General features: G+C 42.0%; 1 protein-coding gene across 4 annotated transcripts in view; it reads right to left on the reverse strand.

The window, feature by feature from the left end:
- Positions 1-310: 310 nt before the first annotated feature.
- LOC119186619 (voltage-dependent L-type calcium channel subunit beta-1) overlaps positions 311-16526 on the reverse strand; it is a 106408-nt gene continuing 90192 nt past the window's right edge. For all 4 annotated transcript variants that reach the window (XM_075893405.1, XM_075893430.1, XM_075893412.1 and 1 more), the window contains 3 exons: positions 13908-14129; positions 12083-12364; positions 311-1147 (listed from right to left, as the gene is read on the reverse strand). In XM_075893405.1, the coding sequence (XP_075749520.1) occupies positions 728-1147; positions 12083-12364; positions 13908-14129 (924 nt within the window). In that variant the 3' untranslated portion in view covers positions 311-727. The remainder of the gene's footprint in view (positions 1148-12082; positions 12365-13907; positions 14130-16526) is intronic.

Below are 16526 nucleotides of genomic sequence, written 5' to 3' on the forward strand. Positions count from 1 at the left end.
ACGGTGAGAATGTCCACTCTCAGGCGAGAAGGAACGCCATCTTGGCCAGTGAAAAATTGCAGAAGGAGTTGAAAAGCACTTGAAAGGAAGTGCCCTGAAAGTGCACGTGACAATCCTTGCAGTGGACAGTCGCAGCAAGATGCTTGAAAAAAAAAAAAAAAACATTTTGCATTGAGCAGCAGAATGGTGGTTGTGGACGCGTAAGGCAAGCTTGCCGAGATAGTTGCAGTGGAGAGATGTGCTCTCTCCTTTCATCTCTTGGTAACAAATGCAGGAGTGTCGCACACTGGGGGAGGCAGGGGGTGGGGAGAAGGACCGTGGTCTGGTCCTGTGGCACAACCACGCGGTTTCTTTTTTCCGCCAAACAAAGACGTCAACCGCTTGCTGTTGAAAAAGGCAGGATGTTGAGGGGTGCCTCGCATGGGCTGCACAGGTGCATAACGCTGCTGCCCAAGGAAGAGCCGTCGCTGCAGTGGCAGCCAAGCCTGTGACCTGCCCGTGCTGTTTGGGAGGGCTGGCTTGTCATAGAATATGACAGTTGGCTGCACAAAGTGGCAACTGTGCTTTGAAGAGGATACCCAGCGAGCGAGAAAGCACCGACATTGCGCTAGCCCTGCCGGTGGCTGCCAAGCCATGGCACGTCATGGAGCATCGTTGTCATCACCACCTGTCTGCGGTGACAATGTGATGCTGCTAAAAAGCCAACACAAAGAGGGCCAAGTCTCTGCTAGAGCACATTGACGGGGTACTTCTGTCCTCTGTGCAGACTTGTCTCACCACTCCCACTGCCCCCACCCCTATAGTTGCGGTCGTCGTCACACTCGTCACGGTCATACTCAGAGGGACGGCGGCCATGATGGTGGTGCCGTCGCTGTGCTGCCACGGAGTGTGGATGGTGGTGGTGTCGAAGGTGCGAAGGTGGTGGCGATAAGTCGCCAAACTTCTCCTCGAGATACGGGTCCGGGGCGTCGTCCCAGTCATCGAAATTACTACTTGCAGCTCCGCGATACGAGGTGGCCATGACAGGTGGTGGCGGGTGCACACGGGGGTCACCATAGTAGTCGGGATCATCGTCGTCATCGTGCACTGGGTACATGTCATCCCCGCGACAGCTCGCCGAAAACAGGTCTCCTTCCGGAGAAGAAACCTGCAGCGCAAATGAAGTAAAAGAGCAGGAATTACTCCTAGAACTTGATTATTTTTTGCCCTTTTTCTTTCCCTTTATGTGACAAAGAAAACAAATGCAAGTATTTCAGTGGCAATATCTTGTGAAAGCGCTTCTCTTGCTTTTTTCATCATTAAAGAGATAAGTTCACAAATCAGAAAACTGCAAAAAATGAACGAATGGGAAAGTAAGATGTTTTGATGCAAAAATTACCTTTGCTATGCTTTCTCATGCGCCACATTCAAACTCGCTCAATGTCTGCATACTTTAGAACATAATTACACACAATAGAGGGTGCCTTCCGCAGCTTGCGTGCAACAGTTTCCAGCCAGGAATGCAGTGCTAGAACAGCCATCTAAAGTTTACAGTGCCAACAACACAAGCTGACAGGGTCTGAAGGTTTGTACACCCACTGCACCTCAGTGCAGATTTATAAAACGTACACTTTGAAAAAGAAAGGAGGGGGGGCGACGTAATAAATTGAAATCTTCCATTCACACCATTGCAATGTTTTAAACAATACCAAAATATGGTGTGAAAGCTCGAGCAAATGCTTTAGAAAAATACAAGGTGCGTGCATGCACCCGCGGATGCATAAGAACGCGCTGCAGGTGTGAATGTGTGTAGCAGCAACCTTGAGTGTGCAAGTGCAGGTCAAAAAGGAGGTTCGTTACTTGTACGTGTATGTTTGCCATCGTCATAGCTCCCAGAATCCCTGAAAAGCAGGCAGGGAAGAAACACAAACAGGAGCACCGACAGTGAGGGACAAGAGTGACCCAGAACACCACAATACATCACAATTGACTCATTGGACAGCACAACCAAAGGGCAAACTAGGAGCCTCACATCTGACTCTGCACCACACAATTCGAGACAAAAACGACTAATTTCATAATAAACAAGTTTACCCTCAACAAAGAGCTTTGGAGAAGTAGTCATAAAATGTAACTTGAGAAAATAAGTTGAAGCTAACCTCCCAACACCTACACAAAGAAATAAAGTAGTGAGATTGAAATTTGTCTTTGAGTTAGTTAAAGGTTATTTTAAGTTAGACTTATCACATATACTTCATTTGTCCATAGGATATACCTGAAGGCACAGGCATGCCTTTACAATAACCCCATTTTCCACACGTAATAACACATTCAAGTATTCGTTCTTCCCTAGGACAATTACCGAATTGAATAACCTTAGTAACGAAGTTGTTTCCCAGTCATCCTTGAACCTTTTTACTGCGCAGCTCTAGCAGCGAGTGTCTAATTTCTATGACATGTGCTCCTGTTGTTTATTTCAATCACTGTAACCATTCTCCACTTGTGATCATCTTGAATGTAGCGCTCATTTCTCTATATGTTCTTATGCCGGTTTATTACAAACCAGTGTTTTTTTTTTTGTTCTGAAAGTGTGTAAATGCCTTACCTGTTTTATATTTATTTGTTTGCCGATTTGTAAACTTATCAAATGTATATCCACCCTGCCAAAACCCTATGTTAGGGTTGCAGTATTCATAAATAAAAAAATAAATAAGCTAGCGTCAAGGTATAATAAAACAGAGCCGAACAAGTGATAGATATTGATGCTAGTGTGCTTTAGCTTGCACCTATATCAATATATACGTTCAAGTCTGTGTGTGTGTGGGGGGGGAGGGTGTAGATGCACACTAACCTCCCCCAAATTTATGTAATTACCAGTCTTAAAAGGACACAGAAACGATTTTTCGCATATTGGTCACAATACCAAAAACGCATATTACTCTTACTGTTAGAACACACTAGCAAAAAAACATGGGAAAAGGTAATGCGAGTGGCGATGCCACCTTGGATTGCCAGCAAAAAACGCCATGATGTCATAGATTTTAAAGGTGTCTACTAGGTCATCTGTATTTTCTAATCGGTAAACAAAGAAGACCGTTACCTTTACAGGGTGCCAAAGATTTGACATATCAAGTTTCACGAAATCTGATCAAGCCAATCTCACCATAATACAAAAAAGATGCTTTGAAATTTGTGACGCAACTTGCAGAGATTTTGGCATAAAACTTAAAAACGAAACTTTAATTTTATAGTCTATCACTACACATATGACTGTGAAATTGACGACAATAGAGTCCTAAATGTGCCACTAATCTATTCACGAGACCAGTGACATACAGTAGACTCTCAGTTAACGGAACCTGAAGGGACCAGGAAAATATGTTGCATTTAACAGGAGTTCCATTTACCGAGAGGTGAACATGGGTGCAGAATACAAGCCCAAAACCAAGCACTGCAGAGGGAATAGTTCTCTTTAAGCAGTAGTTTTATTTAACAGATTTCCGTTTATTGAGAGTCTACTGTACTATTTTTTTTTTACAGCATAGCACAAATTCCAAAAAACATCGCACACATTTTGTGGAAGTGACTGTAAATTCACAAAAACATGCACACAATGTCTAAGCCATTATGGCAAATCACATAGTTAAAAAGATAAAGGCACGAGGCATGGAAATTTAGGTGAAATTATATGTTATGCAGTGGACTGGCTTTAAAGTGAACTGTTTAATGAACTGCAAGCTGAACAATTCTATCACATTTGTTTAGTTGCAAACTAACCTTCTGGTGTTTATAAGAAGTTCTGTAGTGCCATACTAGCTAGAACTGTGCATCACAAAGTTGCTGTGTTATGTCAATGTGTTGCTTCATGCAACATTGTAAAGCCAGATGCATAATTTTTACTGTGCTTTGTTTTACATTTAACTTCTTTCCTTTTTTGACACAGTTGATCATATTATTGACAAACAAAAATGCATGAACCCGTATCTGAATCATTTGTTTTCCAGAATAGATCAGCAACTACCCTCGGGTTATGAAACCATACGAAAGCAGGGGTCGTGTGCTTGAGCCGTAATCTCATCAAGTGGATTTTTTTCTTGATGACTAGAATCTCAATCCTTGACCCTCTGGTTAAGGATTTAAATTCTGTGAAACAATATTGTATTTTTGTAATAAAATAAGGCTGTTGTAGTTATATCATATGCTTATTAGATACTGTAGTGATAAAACAACCGTGACTGTACTGTAAAGCTCACAGTAATGCTTGCAATATCTTTGATCAGGTTCTATCGATAGTGAAACAAAAAGAATTACTGAGCATTTACAAAAAAATATTTTTTCCTATAGTACATTGTATTTTTTTTTATAGAAGCTTAACCCGCAAGGCACAAAAGAAATAAAATGTTGTAATTTTCAGTGATATGCAATAATCTTTGGTCTTTGTGGGGCTGAATGAGAGAAAGCTTATGCCCTGTAAGAAGCAATATTATCACCCCTTCCTTATGACTGAGAGCTCTAAAGTTATCCCCTTCGTGGGACCGACAACTGCCCAGGACATAAAATTAAATGACTGAACGGATAGAAATATTGACCCTAATAGTGAGTCAAACCAACCCTATCTTTCTTCTGAAAAGTAGAGTTATAGTTTTATTTCTTCATTAGAAATTGCGAAAATAGCATGTGCCATCACCTGGTGGCAGTAACTTCAATTATCCGATCTGCTCTGTGACATGACCATAAACTACTGTACGCGATCAACAATTTTCTTGTTAGACTAGAAATAGTGTTTTATTTTTTATAGTAAAAGATATTACTCAATAAAAATGTACTTATAGGCCTGCATCAGTAGTATGCAATAAAGTGGCGCTGCCTTTGCATGACGTAATGATCCCGTGCTTGTCAGCCCATCCTGAGCAACTTTCCTACGTGCTCATGAAATCGTGCACATAGTTTCTAGGTTGCCGAGATTTTGAAGTGATGTGGTTTTTTTTATCTACACTGTCTCAGAAACGAAAGTCGGTGACATTCACGGTGACTTGGCTCGTGTGTCGAGAGAGTAACGACAACAGGACAAGCCATCTATGACACAGGCGCATCAACCTTGGGCGCAGGTGCACGGAACGTGGGACAAATAGAAGGAAGCTATATAAAGCCACATCGTCTCATAAGCATAGTTACAGTTAAGCATAGTTACAGGAACTCCTGCGAAAGCAGAACAATGACAGCATGCACAAATCGCCAGAAGGGCTACCGGAATCGCTTTCAGTTCTCAGTATTGCTGGACAAAAAAAGCACATACATGTTCAGAGCCTTTCAAATCAATAAATACTGCTTATAAAATAACTACGTGCTTTTGAGAGTAACTATTGCAGCTGGGAACATTGCACGGAGTAAGCATTCGGTCGCGACGAAAAAAAAAAAAAAAACTGGGTCGAAAAAAATCGGTTGTCTGTCCCTTTAACTGATCTACTGGTAATAGCCATGAATCTAGGACAACTCTTTCATATTCAGACTGCTGCATGTCATTAGAAAGAAACTCCACACCTTGGAACATTGTAAAAATGCAGAACTTCAGGGACACATCCAGAACTCAATACTTTTACACATCACTAAACGGCAGCTCCTTAGCAATATGGAAGAGCCAAAGAATTGCATAAAGCATAGATTTACAAATATGTATACCAGTAGTAACTATTTTCCCTAAATTTCACTGATAATTAAGCAAAAACATCAATTGTGGTTTTCAGCATGATAATGGGCAGATTTCTTTAACCTCCTCACGAAACTTGCAAAGGTGTAATGCACTCAGCACAACAGAAAACTGGAAGTAAAGATATGTGATGGTGTTTCTGCAATATAACAGAACTGTTATCATTAGTAAGACTGTTATTAATAATTTTTCTATATTGTGATCTTAAACAGCCACAGATGCAGGCAGTTTTTTTTTTTTAAGTTGGCAGGAACATTTCCTAGCAACGAAAAATTGGTAGTCACTTCTCACCCGAAGACAAAATGACAGCCGAGTCACCTGCTGATGTGAGGCGAGTGTTTTTCTTGAGTAGAATGAGCACATAGTGAGAGTTTTCTAGCGAATTATTTTGTTCAATTCTACTCATATTAAGCTGAACTTATCAAACGTGACAATTTCTGTGGTTCCTTTACGTTCACCTTAAGAATAGCCCACTGTACCAAGAAATGCCAAAGAATATGCACGCTGCTGTTGTTTGTCAAGTTGTCTGCAGTCAAGAACTGTACCGAGCTCTGAATGCGAACACTAGCACTCGACTGGGAGCAGCACATCATTTACCGCCATGCCAACGAGTATCTTAAGAATAGCCCACTGTACCAAGAAATGCCAAAGAATATGCACGCTGCTGTTGTTTGTCAAGTTGTCTGCAGTCAAGAACTGTACCGAGCTCTGAATGCGAACACTAGCACTCGACTGGGAGCAGCACATCATTTACCGCCATGCCAACGAGTATATATAGAACAAGGTAGTGTGGCAAGTACGCATATACTTAGCACGCGTGTCAAAGGTGTAACAATTCAGTGTACAGAACAACCACGTATGAACACCAGACAACTTTTACAAAGGTCAGTGCTGAAGTGAACGATGCAAGTTAAGAGGCTGGCACATTGCACATGTACAGTAAATGGTGTGAAATACGCGGGTGCAGTGGTGTTGCAGTATGTGTGGTAGCATAGTGGAGACCGACCTGGAAGTGTACTTGTTTCGGCTTAGGTCTCAAAATTCTCTGAAAGAGGTGGCACAAAAAATAAAAACAAGAAAAGTGAAACTCCAGCTTCAACACTGGCAAGCAACAAGGCAGAAAAAGTCACAAAAGTTTTCACAAAAGCCCCACAAAATAGTAAGGAAAAAAATGTTGCCAAGGTCTATTCCATTTCTTTATATAGTGTGTGAAAAAAAGTGGCTGAACAAGGGACATAATCAGGGAAATTCCAAGATTTGAAAGGTCCAGAACATTATTTTATAAAAAAAATTTAAAAAATATGCGAAAGTTGAAAATGTCATGTCAGCACTGTTCAAACCCTTTAGAATTTTGAATAAGCCTAGCACATTAACACGGCATGGGCGAACTGTGTTGAGCGAGGTTACCTTGTTCGTGGCATTATTCCTGTTTCAAGATGCACATGTGCAAATGCAGTGCAAAAATCAATTGAATTTAGATGAAGAGCCCTTAAATGCATGCATTATAAGAAGCAATAGCATCTGTGTTTATCGTTCCTCAACTGTTTAAAGATACACCACCAGTATGGCAGGAGCACATACTGCAACAATCGCAAAGGCTTTAAATTCAGCCACAAGTCTAAGAACTAGCACCCTTGAGAACTGGATAAAGCACCAGTGGCACTCTCAACACTACGCACCTGCTGCAAGGCGTCGTAGGCTGGCATTTTGACAAGCACTCTCATATTCCACGACATTTCGTGTGCGGCTGTACTTATTGGCATCCCTATAGTTCAGCGACACCCTGACATGCTAGTTTAGCCATAGTGCATTTGACTGAACAGCAATGCCATGAAATGCCAAAGTGCCCAAGAAAACCAATAACCTCTCGTATGCGAGCATTTGCACTCAAATTCACCTCACAATTGAAGCAATTTTACCAATGACGCAGGCATATAATAAAAGCACACTCTTCAGCGCAAGGCATTCCTTCACTACATGTGGTGGCATGAAGAAAATTGCAAAATCTTGTGCATACAGAAAACATGAAATGTCTGAAATATGAACAGACTTTTCTGTGATGTGGTATGATGCCACACCAGTTAGTAAGTAACGGTGTGTTACTGAGACAAAAAAAGCTACGCAGTCTGAACAAGCACATACAAGTTATACAAAAGCATGTCTTTATTTAAAAAGGGGCATCTTCTAAAGACTTATTCGGATATTTTAACCATTGTGATAATATTAGCAACCGAGCATCTTCCAACCAAAAGCAATTATTGCACCGACAATAAGGAGTGCCACAAAGAAGAAAACTGACATTTTTCTGTTGTGCAAGGCACACTACAGTATGAACCATGATTTAACATCTCGCAAACGCTTTGTAAAGTATGCATCAGCAAATGGCACAAATTAAATCTCTTGAAGAACCCCTGACAGCGAAAGTATTGTTTGCAACTTTTTTACAGTGATTTGTAGCTTTGTGTATGGTAATGCAGAAATTGAATCGTAAATGTTCCAACGCATCGTATAATTTATGCAGGTGTCATTATATCAGAATGATTTTGCATGAATTTAAAATTCCCGCCTAAATACCATAAGAAACTAGTGCCTCACAGCGGGGCGGTGCCTGAGACTACGTGAGCTAAACCTCCAGTGATGCTGAGGATGCTATTTTTAAATAGGGGGACCCGCGGGTGGTGAGGAATGAAACGAGGTCAAGGCTTTGAGTGTTTCCCCCTCAGAAGAAATAAAAGCATTCCTGACTAAGCAGCCCGAACCACCTTGAGACCAGCCAGACAACCTAGTGAAAGGGGTAACGAACAATAGTCCTCGCCGGATGGGTATTGTGCACGCCCTGCAAATGTTCTCCAATGCCAACAGTACTTGCTTGATCTTTGCAACATACCGAGGGGGCTCCCTATTTACGTCAAACCACAGAAAATGTCAACTGCATCTGAATATATGGACGAGCAGACAGCCTTACTTTAAAACCAAATTCAAATATCTTATAGGTGACGCTCACCATCAGAACTCGGAAGTGGCCCTGCATGCAGGACTATCAAACAACACAAGCATCTCGAAGTTTCCAAGTTTGGTGTCAGGGGTCCTTTAAAGTGGTCATCAATACAATAGACTTCAAGAGGAACTCAAAGGGAGCATGATAAATCTACTTTTAACACAAGTGCTCCCCCCCCAAAAAAGTGACATGTCAGATGTGTCAAATATCTTTTACTTAAAAAGATTGTGGACAAACTAGAACTCCTATAGAGATAACTAGTAAGTGTAAATATGAGAATGGTGGTCGCATTGTTCAAGCAGAAAGCAAGCGCTGCTAATGAGCCGATCCTGGCATTGATCAAACACAGAGAGCCTGATACTGTGTACACAGATATGCTCTCTGCACAGATGCACTGCAGCAACTCTAATCATCAGTTGTCACCAATCGCTACATTTCCAGCCCACATTGCAGCGAGGGTGATTCGAGGTGTTAGTGAAAACAAGTTCTATATCAACACTGCTCGCACAGCTCGTGTCAACATGGAGTACTCCATAGCATGACCTAGTGATGCTCACTGTTCATCAAAAGTTCGAAAATGTATTAGTAAATTATATGACGAATTTTCTTTACAACAAATTTATAAGGCACTCCAGCAATTAGCAACAATGTTTCTTCACAATGAAGTACGAAAAGTTACATATGACGTCAGTGGTTCAGCTCACATGTCGAGTTGCATGGGACATGTTTGAAAGGACAAACTCAAAAATGAGGTGACTGCAAACCTGTCTTGGCAACACGCTGTCATCTATAGGGATGCACATTTTTAAACCTTACAATAATGTACACACTATAAACACAGCACTTAAATCAGTCTGGCAATGATTTAAAGGTCTTGCACCATCGGCCGAGTGTGTTGGCATTACATGCCTACAAGGAAGAATGGCTTTGAGAAATTGTGTATGTAGTACTCAACAGTGAGCAGTGGAGGGGAAGACACATATACGAGCCAAAGTATATAGAAATAGGAAAGCTGTTATGTGGACTATCGACTCTAGCCAGAATTTCGCATTTATTGTGATCGTCAACACTACACTAATAATCTGACTACAGGAGAAAGGCAGCTCTGAATGTACCTCCACTTGTATCTGTTCTCTATCAACCCAGTTCATCTGACTAGGCTTTCGTGACTGGCCTTTATACTTCAGCAATTCCCTTTTGTATTTATTATTACTGCACCAACTATCAAGGCTGGGAAGTATCAAAGATACATGTACCTCAAATACTATCTTACATACTCTTTGGTTATCTTGTGTCTGCATGGCGACATGTCTCGCAAGACAAGTATCGGTATCTGTATTTCCGTTACATTCAATAACATATCATGTATCTTAAGTTACAAGATACTGTGGTTGTAATGCTATACCTTGTGAAACATTAATCACAGACTGAACTTCGTGGCTCCGGCTGGTACTGGTGCCATTAAGACACCTTAACAAAATCAAGAGCAGTGACATTTTATTTTTTCGTCAGACTCCACCTGGCAGGGCAGGTGTTTAGAAAAGTGCCTAAAGAGCTGTCCTGTTAAGCAGCCAAATCAAAGATACCAACAAACATTTCATGAACAAAAAATTGGGCACATTCAGAAATTTTCAGGCCGTAATTTTTGTACTCACGCATCCACTACTACATTGTGGGGGTCTATAAGAACACATTTGCAAATGTATCAAAGTACCAATGGGCAAGTATCATATCGGATACAATTTTCGTGGCAATTATGGATAAAATTTTCATGGCAATATCTTTTATGTTTTTCCAATACTTTTTGTCTGAGTATTTTCTATTGTATTGCGATACATTTTCTAACTATCTTTTCCCAGCCCTATGACTATACCTTTTTTTGCCATAGTGTTTTCTCCTGTACTACGATGAGCCACCATTCACACAGTAGGTCATGACTAACAGCAGAGCTGACTGGTAGTTTGCAAGCATGTCTGAGAAGCTTCAAAGGTTGCACACCAAGGTATGTACTTAAGCTTTATTGTGGCAATAATAATCACTAAGCCAAAATAATGCTACCGTAATCTTTTGTCAGTGTAATCGTAGGTGTGAGTGGGGTTCCCTATTAGGGCTTTGCTTTGCAGTGAATGTCAAAATTAAAATGAAGCAATGACATGTTTCCTATATTGGTTTGCCTTTGGTCCCCAATTTTATAGGGGTAAAAGTGGGTAGTAAACAGCTCTAAGAATGCAACATGAGCAGTCCTCAGCTTCCATTATTATCACAAACCTGCATTGTCATGACCTTGCACTTTCAAGGATGTCCGCACAGGTATAACAGGTACAAATGAGTAAAGGTATGAAGAACATATGCCCCCCCCCCTTACGTTGATTAAAGGGCCAATAAACAGGCTGCGAGTTTTTTTCTACACTTCCCAAACAAGCTCACCAATTCGAAAGTAGACAGCAGTGATCACATTTGCCGAATAACACAGCGCTGCGCACCCCGCACATCCTTCATTTTGAAAAAGCAATCCTGCGCCTGTTTTCCTCTCCTGACCAATCGCCCTCGCATGTGCAGTACAACGAAAGCTTGCCCATAGGCAAGGTTATGCACTACTGAGTTGGGCAACTGGTTCGTCTCTGCCCTACGAAACGGCGCCTTGGCCCTGTGGCGATGCAGTTTCAGCTGTGCAGTCCATACTTTCATTTTTGTGTGCTGCCTTCTGCCGTTTTGTAAAGCCCTAGACTCCAGGAGAAGTGCTACTGCCAGAACGAAAACCTCCGAGATAAAGAGACGTCTCACTGCTTTACCACGAAGGGAATAGTGCTCCTTGCTCCGCGTTTTCTGCCTGCGTCGCTATGACACGCTCATGTACGTGAGGGAAGCATCGCACAGTTGGTGGTTGCATGCCGATGACGTATCATGGATGTCATGTCATGCCGCCAAAAGTGGACGGAGTCACAAAGATGGACTACTCCTTCCCCTCCCTATGGCGGACAACAGTAGCAGCCACACGAAAATTTGAAACTGACTGAAATGAACGTTCTAACCCTTGTAAATTCTTTATTCTAGCACGTATTCACTGAATTATTGTGGCAGCATGTTCACGTAGCAAGAGTATGCATATTTCTCTTCATTAAAATTTTTGAACTTAGAAGTTGTTTACTGACCCTTTAAACGGGGGGCGACCACCCCCCTCTGCCCACCTCGTGCAGATCCCTATGAGTGTAATAAAACATCACTTCTGTACTGCATAACCACCACAGCATTACGACACTCAAATAACAAGAAAAGCGTGCCATACACTTAGTTCTCCCAAAATTACAGCCAGAATGCCACACTGAATAGCGAGTGCGCACAATGCAGAGACACTGGCCTTGTGGCATTTAACCAAAGTGTGTCCCATGTTATCTCACCTCGCCCGGCTGTCGGGGTAGCCGCCTCTCGGAATACGAGGTGTGGTGATGTGACCGTGGCCGTGAGTGCAGCTGTGCTGTTGTGCTGTGCGCAGCTGCTGCACCTGTGGGGTGCCGACTGGATGCCACCCCTTGCGAGGAACTGCTGTGGGGCATGGTCTCATGGTGTGCCACTGATTGCTGCTGCTGCTGCTGTTGCTGTTGCTGTTGGTAGCGGTGGCCACGATGGTGAGACAGAGATTCTAGCTCTTCGTCTGTCTCTCGGCCCTGCTCCTTGGATGTCTGCAAGTTTCGTTCAGGAATGCCATGCAGTTGAAATTTTCACATAGGGTTCTGTGAGTAAAACAATTCAAGTGAATTGCAGTAATATGCAGTTCAAAGAGCCTTCTTCATGAGGCAACACCAATTGAGTAGACTCCTACTAAAACTCTGCTATTTATTGCAGTTTAAGAAGATGTGGCAGGGATAGCAATACAAGAAACAAAGATATGAATACAAATTCCATTATGTCACGGCTGTTGTACAATTAAAGATATATATATATATATATATATATATATATATATATATATATATATATATATATTGTAAATCATTCTTCAGAAAGTGCCTTCTACCAGAAAAACATAGACAATAGATTAATATCTGCAGATAACTATAAACCTGTAGCCATAGTAGTTGGATTGGGAAGTAGTATACGAATAAGCAAAACTGTAGCGAATCAATAAAAGGAAATAATGTTCTGGATAAGCAATAAGCAAAACACTCTTGCTCCAATTTTTACTTTACCTTATGGTTGCCTTTCACCCAGCACCCGTTTGCTGAGAAAATTGCTGACAATACTTTCTGCATTTGTGGCTAATCTTTTGGTTTTCGAAGTGGAGGTTGAAAGGTCAAGGTTACTCTTCTCATCAAAGTAATAAAAAAAAATTGTATGCACTGCTTTCACATTTTACGGTGCGCCATTTTACGGTACGTCAAAAACTCCGTGATCAGATGTGGCATGTCAGTGTTTCAATCGCCGCATCAGCATGCTATCATGGAAATAGACTAGAGATATCACCTTTCCTTGAAAATTGTCAAGCACCGGCCCACAGAGTAGCTGGGAACATTGAATTATCTAGTGGTGACGATATTTGACAAATTGAATAGTCTACACTTGATTTGCAAATCGAACTATTCACAAAGCTACCAGAAAACTTTTATTCCAATCTTTCAGTATTTGCACACCCCTATGATATGGGCATTAACATTAGTTAACTGCATTAAAGGACCTACTGAGATATCTAGTAGGTATAAAAATTTCAAGCTTTGACCTATCGAATTGGTGATATGTCGAGTTTTAACGTCTCAAAACCACCATATGATTATGAAAGACTCCGTAGTGGAGGGCTCTGGAAATATCGACCACCTGGGGTTTTTTAACGTGCACCCATATCTGAAGACACTGGCTTACAGCCTTTTCGCCTCCATCGAAAATGCAGCCGCTGCAGCTGAAATTCGACCCCGCGACCTGCTAGTCAGCAGCTGAGTACCTTAGCAACCAGACCACGACGATGGGGCTGACCTATCGAATCATGCCCCTATATCTTTGTATCTGTCCCAAGTTAATATATATAGGCATGAATTTATTCATTTTATTTACAGATAACTTTTGAAGGAGCAACTTAGGCTTTCAATAGACAGCATGAAGTAAATACAGTACACTGTGCATTTTGATGTGATCATGTTTACCAGCTCTAAAACTGCCCTCTCAGTATATGCACACAGCAATCACCTCAGGTCTGTGCCATGCACATGAACAACCAAATACATGTAAACACACCCTTTCAGCCTCGATGGTCTTTGGGTGAGTAGTGCGGTGGCTAGCAAGGGACTCCTGGTTGAGATCTGGCAGCATGCCCGCACAGGGGGTGTTAAGGATGAGCTGGGCATAATTCTCTGGCAGGTTGTCATGTGCAGCCCGCCAGTAAGTCTCCAGAAACTCGGCCAGGTGTTCACACGCCTCCTCCAGCTGGTTCTCATCCAGAATCACATCAAACATCTCCTGCATATCCAAAAGGAACCACGAGTAACACTTCTGGGAACAACGGCATCATTTCAGGGGAAGGATCTGAGCAGTACATATTGCCGGGCATTTGATAGGAGGCAATATTGATTCAATTCAAAGAGACATCCGACCTCCTATGATGGAATGCAGCCCAGCATATAGCCATAAAACTATCAATGTGGTGCAACTAACAATACCCATCAAACGTTGACAATATGTACACTACATTCGCAATCAATACAAAACAACTGGTGTACATAGAACAAACACTACTGTTCTTTTGCGTACAAGTTCTCAATATTTTTGGTCTGATACATTGTCTGTAGTAAAAACAGCACCATCACTACGCAGCCAGTACCGACTTACAAAAAAGTGGCAATCTAAACATAGTTTTGATTAGTGGTGTTTTCCGAGCTAATTTGAGATTTGTCAATGTCACCATGCAGACTTGGTACCCTTTGACCACATGCACTGTGTCGCAGCTCATATCGAGTTCAACATTACATGAGCAGCAGTATCGACTTACAAAAAAGTGGCAATCTAAACATAGTTTTGATTAGTGGTGTTTTCCGAGCTCATATAGAGTTCAACATTACATGAGCAGCAGTATCGACTTACAAAAAAGTGGCAATCCAAACATAGTTTTGATTAGTGGTGTTTTCCGAGCTAATTTGAGATTTGTCAATGTCACCATGCAGACTTGGTACCCTTTGACCACATGCACAGTGTCGCAGCTCATATCGAGTTCAACATTACATGAAGCCATGCACTTTGCTGTTTATGCTTCTTACCATTATGATCATACTTTCTAAGCAGCCCAGGACTATTTGCTATAGACCTTCTTTTTGACTACTGAATTCTTGCCAGTTAGTGGGCTCACCTTTGTAACCTACAAAATGGGTCTTGAGGTATAACCCTATCACACTAACTGCACTAGCAAAAAATTAATATTAATCATACATAGACTAAATGAAAATGATTGCTGAAGTAGGGGGTTCCTTGTTTATGACAAGACACCAAGAAAAATGCCCTCACCTCCGGGAAGAGAATCGTGAGGAAATGCGAATGCAATGCCCCCATAACAGCGCTTAGCACGCGAGAACCAAGCGTAAGAATGTTTTCTTTTTTTCTTACACCGTGCAGCCAATGGCACTGTTCGCCGCACGTGGCGTTAATCTGTCGCGGGAAACGCAGTGTGCGTTTGCAGCTCTAGTTGCTAGCGTGCACGGATATTATGAAGTGAACAAAAACAGCGTTCTCAGCTCGGCAGTGACATTTCGCAGTGGTGTCTCAAGCACACATTTCCGGATGTTCTTGAGAGCCGCTCAGCCAGCGAAAAATCAAGCTGCACCTACCCTTTTCTACACTCTCTCGCACCACATGCTCCGGTTGCTAAAGGCAAGGATAAGTGCGCACGCCCTCAGCTGTTGCTGTAGAACAGGGACTGAGAGCGGAAAGTGAGAGCGGCACTGCGAACGACGAATGCCTGACATAGCCCGACTAAGAGATGCATTCGCATCAAATAGGCCCTGAAACGCTTTTTTGAGTAACCATAGAATCAATTCACTGAAAAAGCATATCGCCTTACAAGTTCAACGCCGCAAAAATTACAAAAATCCGTCCAGTACAAGCGGAGTTACAAAGGTTTGTCACATGCTGCAATCACGTTCTCTCTTCTCTCATCCAGACGATAGCGCTGGAAGCTAAGCAGGGTGGGATGGAAGGGGCCAACAAAAAACGTCATGCATGCCTTGTGACCTTGAGCACTTTTTTCTTTTTTTTTTCTTCGAATACATATGTGGCTTTTTCAGTGCGATCGCGCACGCATGCGTGGACAAATAATGGCCTTCTTTTGCGATCTCTGTAACGACCGAGCGTGCCGTGTTTAAATCAGCCAACGGCTGATAGATGGGCTTACTATGAGTGATTTTTGGGCTTATTGCGTGATTTGTCGAGAGAAGAGAAATAGATTTTCAGCTGACTGATAATTTATTGTGAATTCCAGGCTGCGTGCTGCGCTATAATATTTGGCTCGCGTGTTGTCGGTAGCCTCTACTACCGATCGGCAGCATTTTCTGACCATGCTCAAAGAGTGTTCCAGGGCCCCTTTAAGAAAAAAAATCCTGACCTAGAACTGCAGCTTATACAGTTTTCTTATTTTTGTGAAGAACAATGATCAGCACAAGCACAAGAGGCTTTTGACGGAAAGACCTGGAATAGAATCCTTGAAGTAGTGAGTGTTTAACAATGCTTGAATGTGTAGCATGCTTTTTTTAAACACTATCTGCTCAGCAATATTAGAAGTTTCGAACAAACACATTGCACATCTTTATATGGTGACAAGAGCTACAAGCTTTACTGTTCTTCGTATTCCAGCTATTGGGGTTTGATGTA

Source organism: Rhipicephalus microplus, chromosome 1 (genome assembly GCF_043290135.1).
Source record: "Rhipicephalus microplus isolate Deutch F79 chromosome 1, USDA_Rmic, whole genome shotgun sequence".
Lineage (NCBI taxonomy): Eukaryota > Metazoa > Arthropoda > Arachnida > Ixodida > Ixodidae > Rhipicephalus > Rhipicephalus microplus.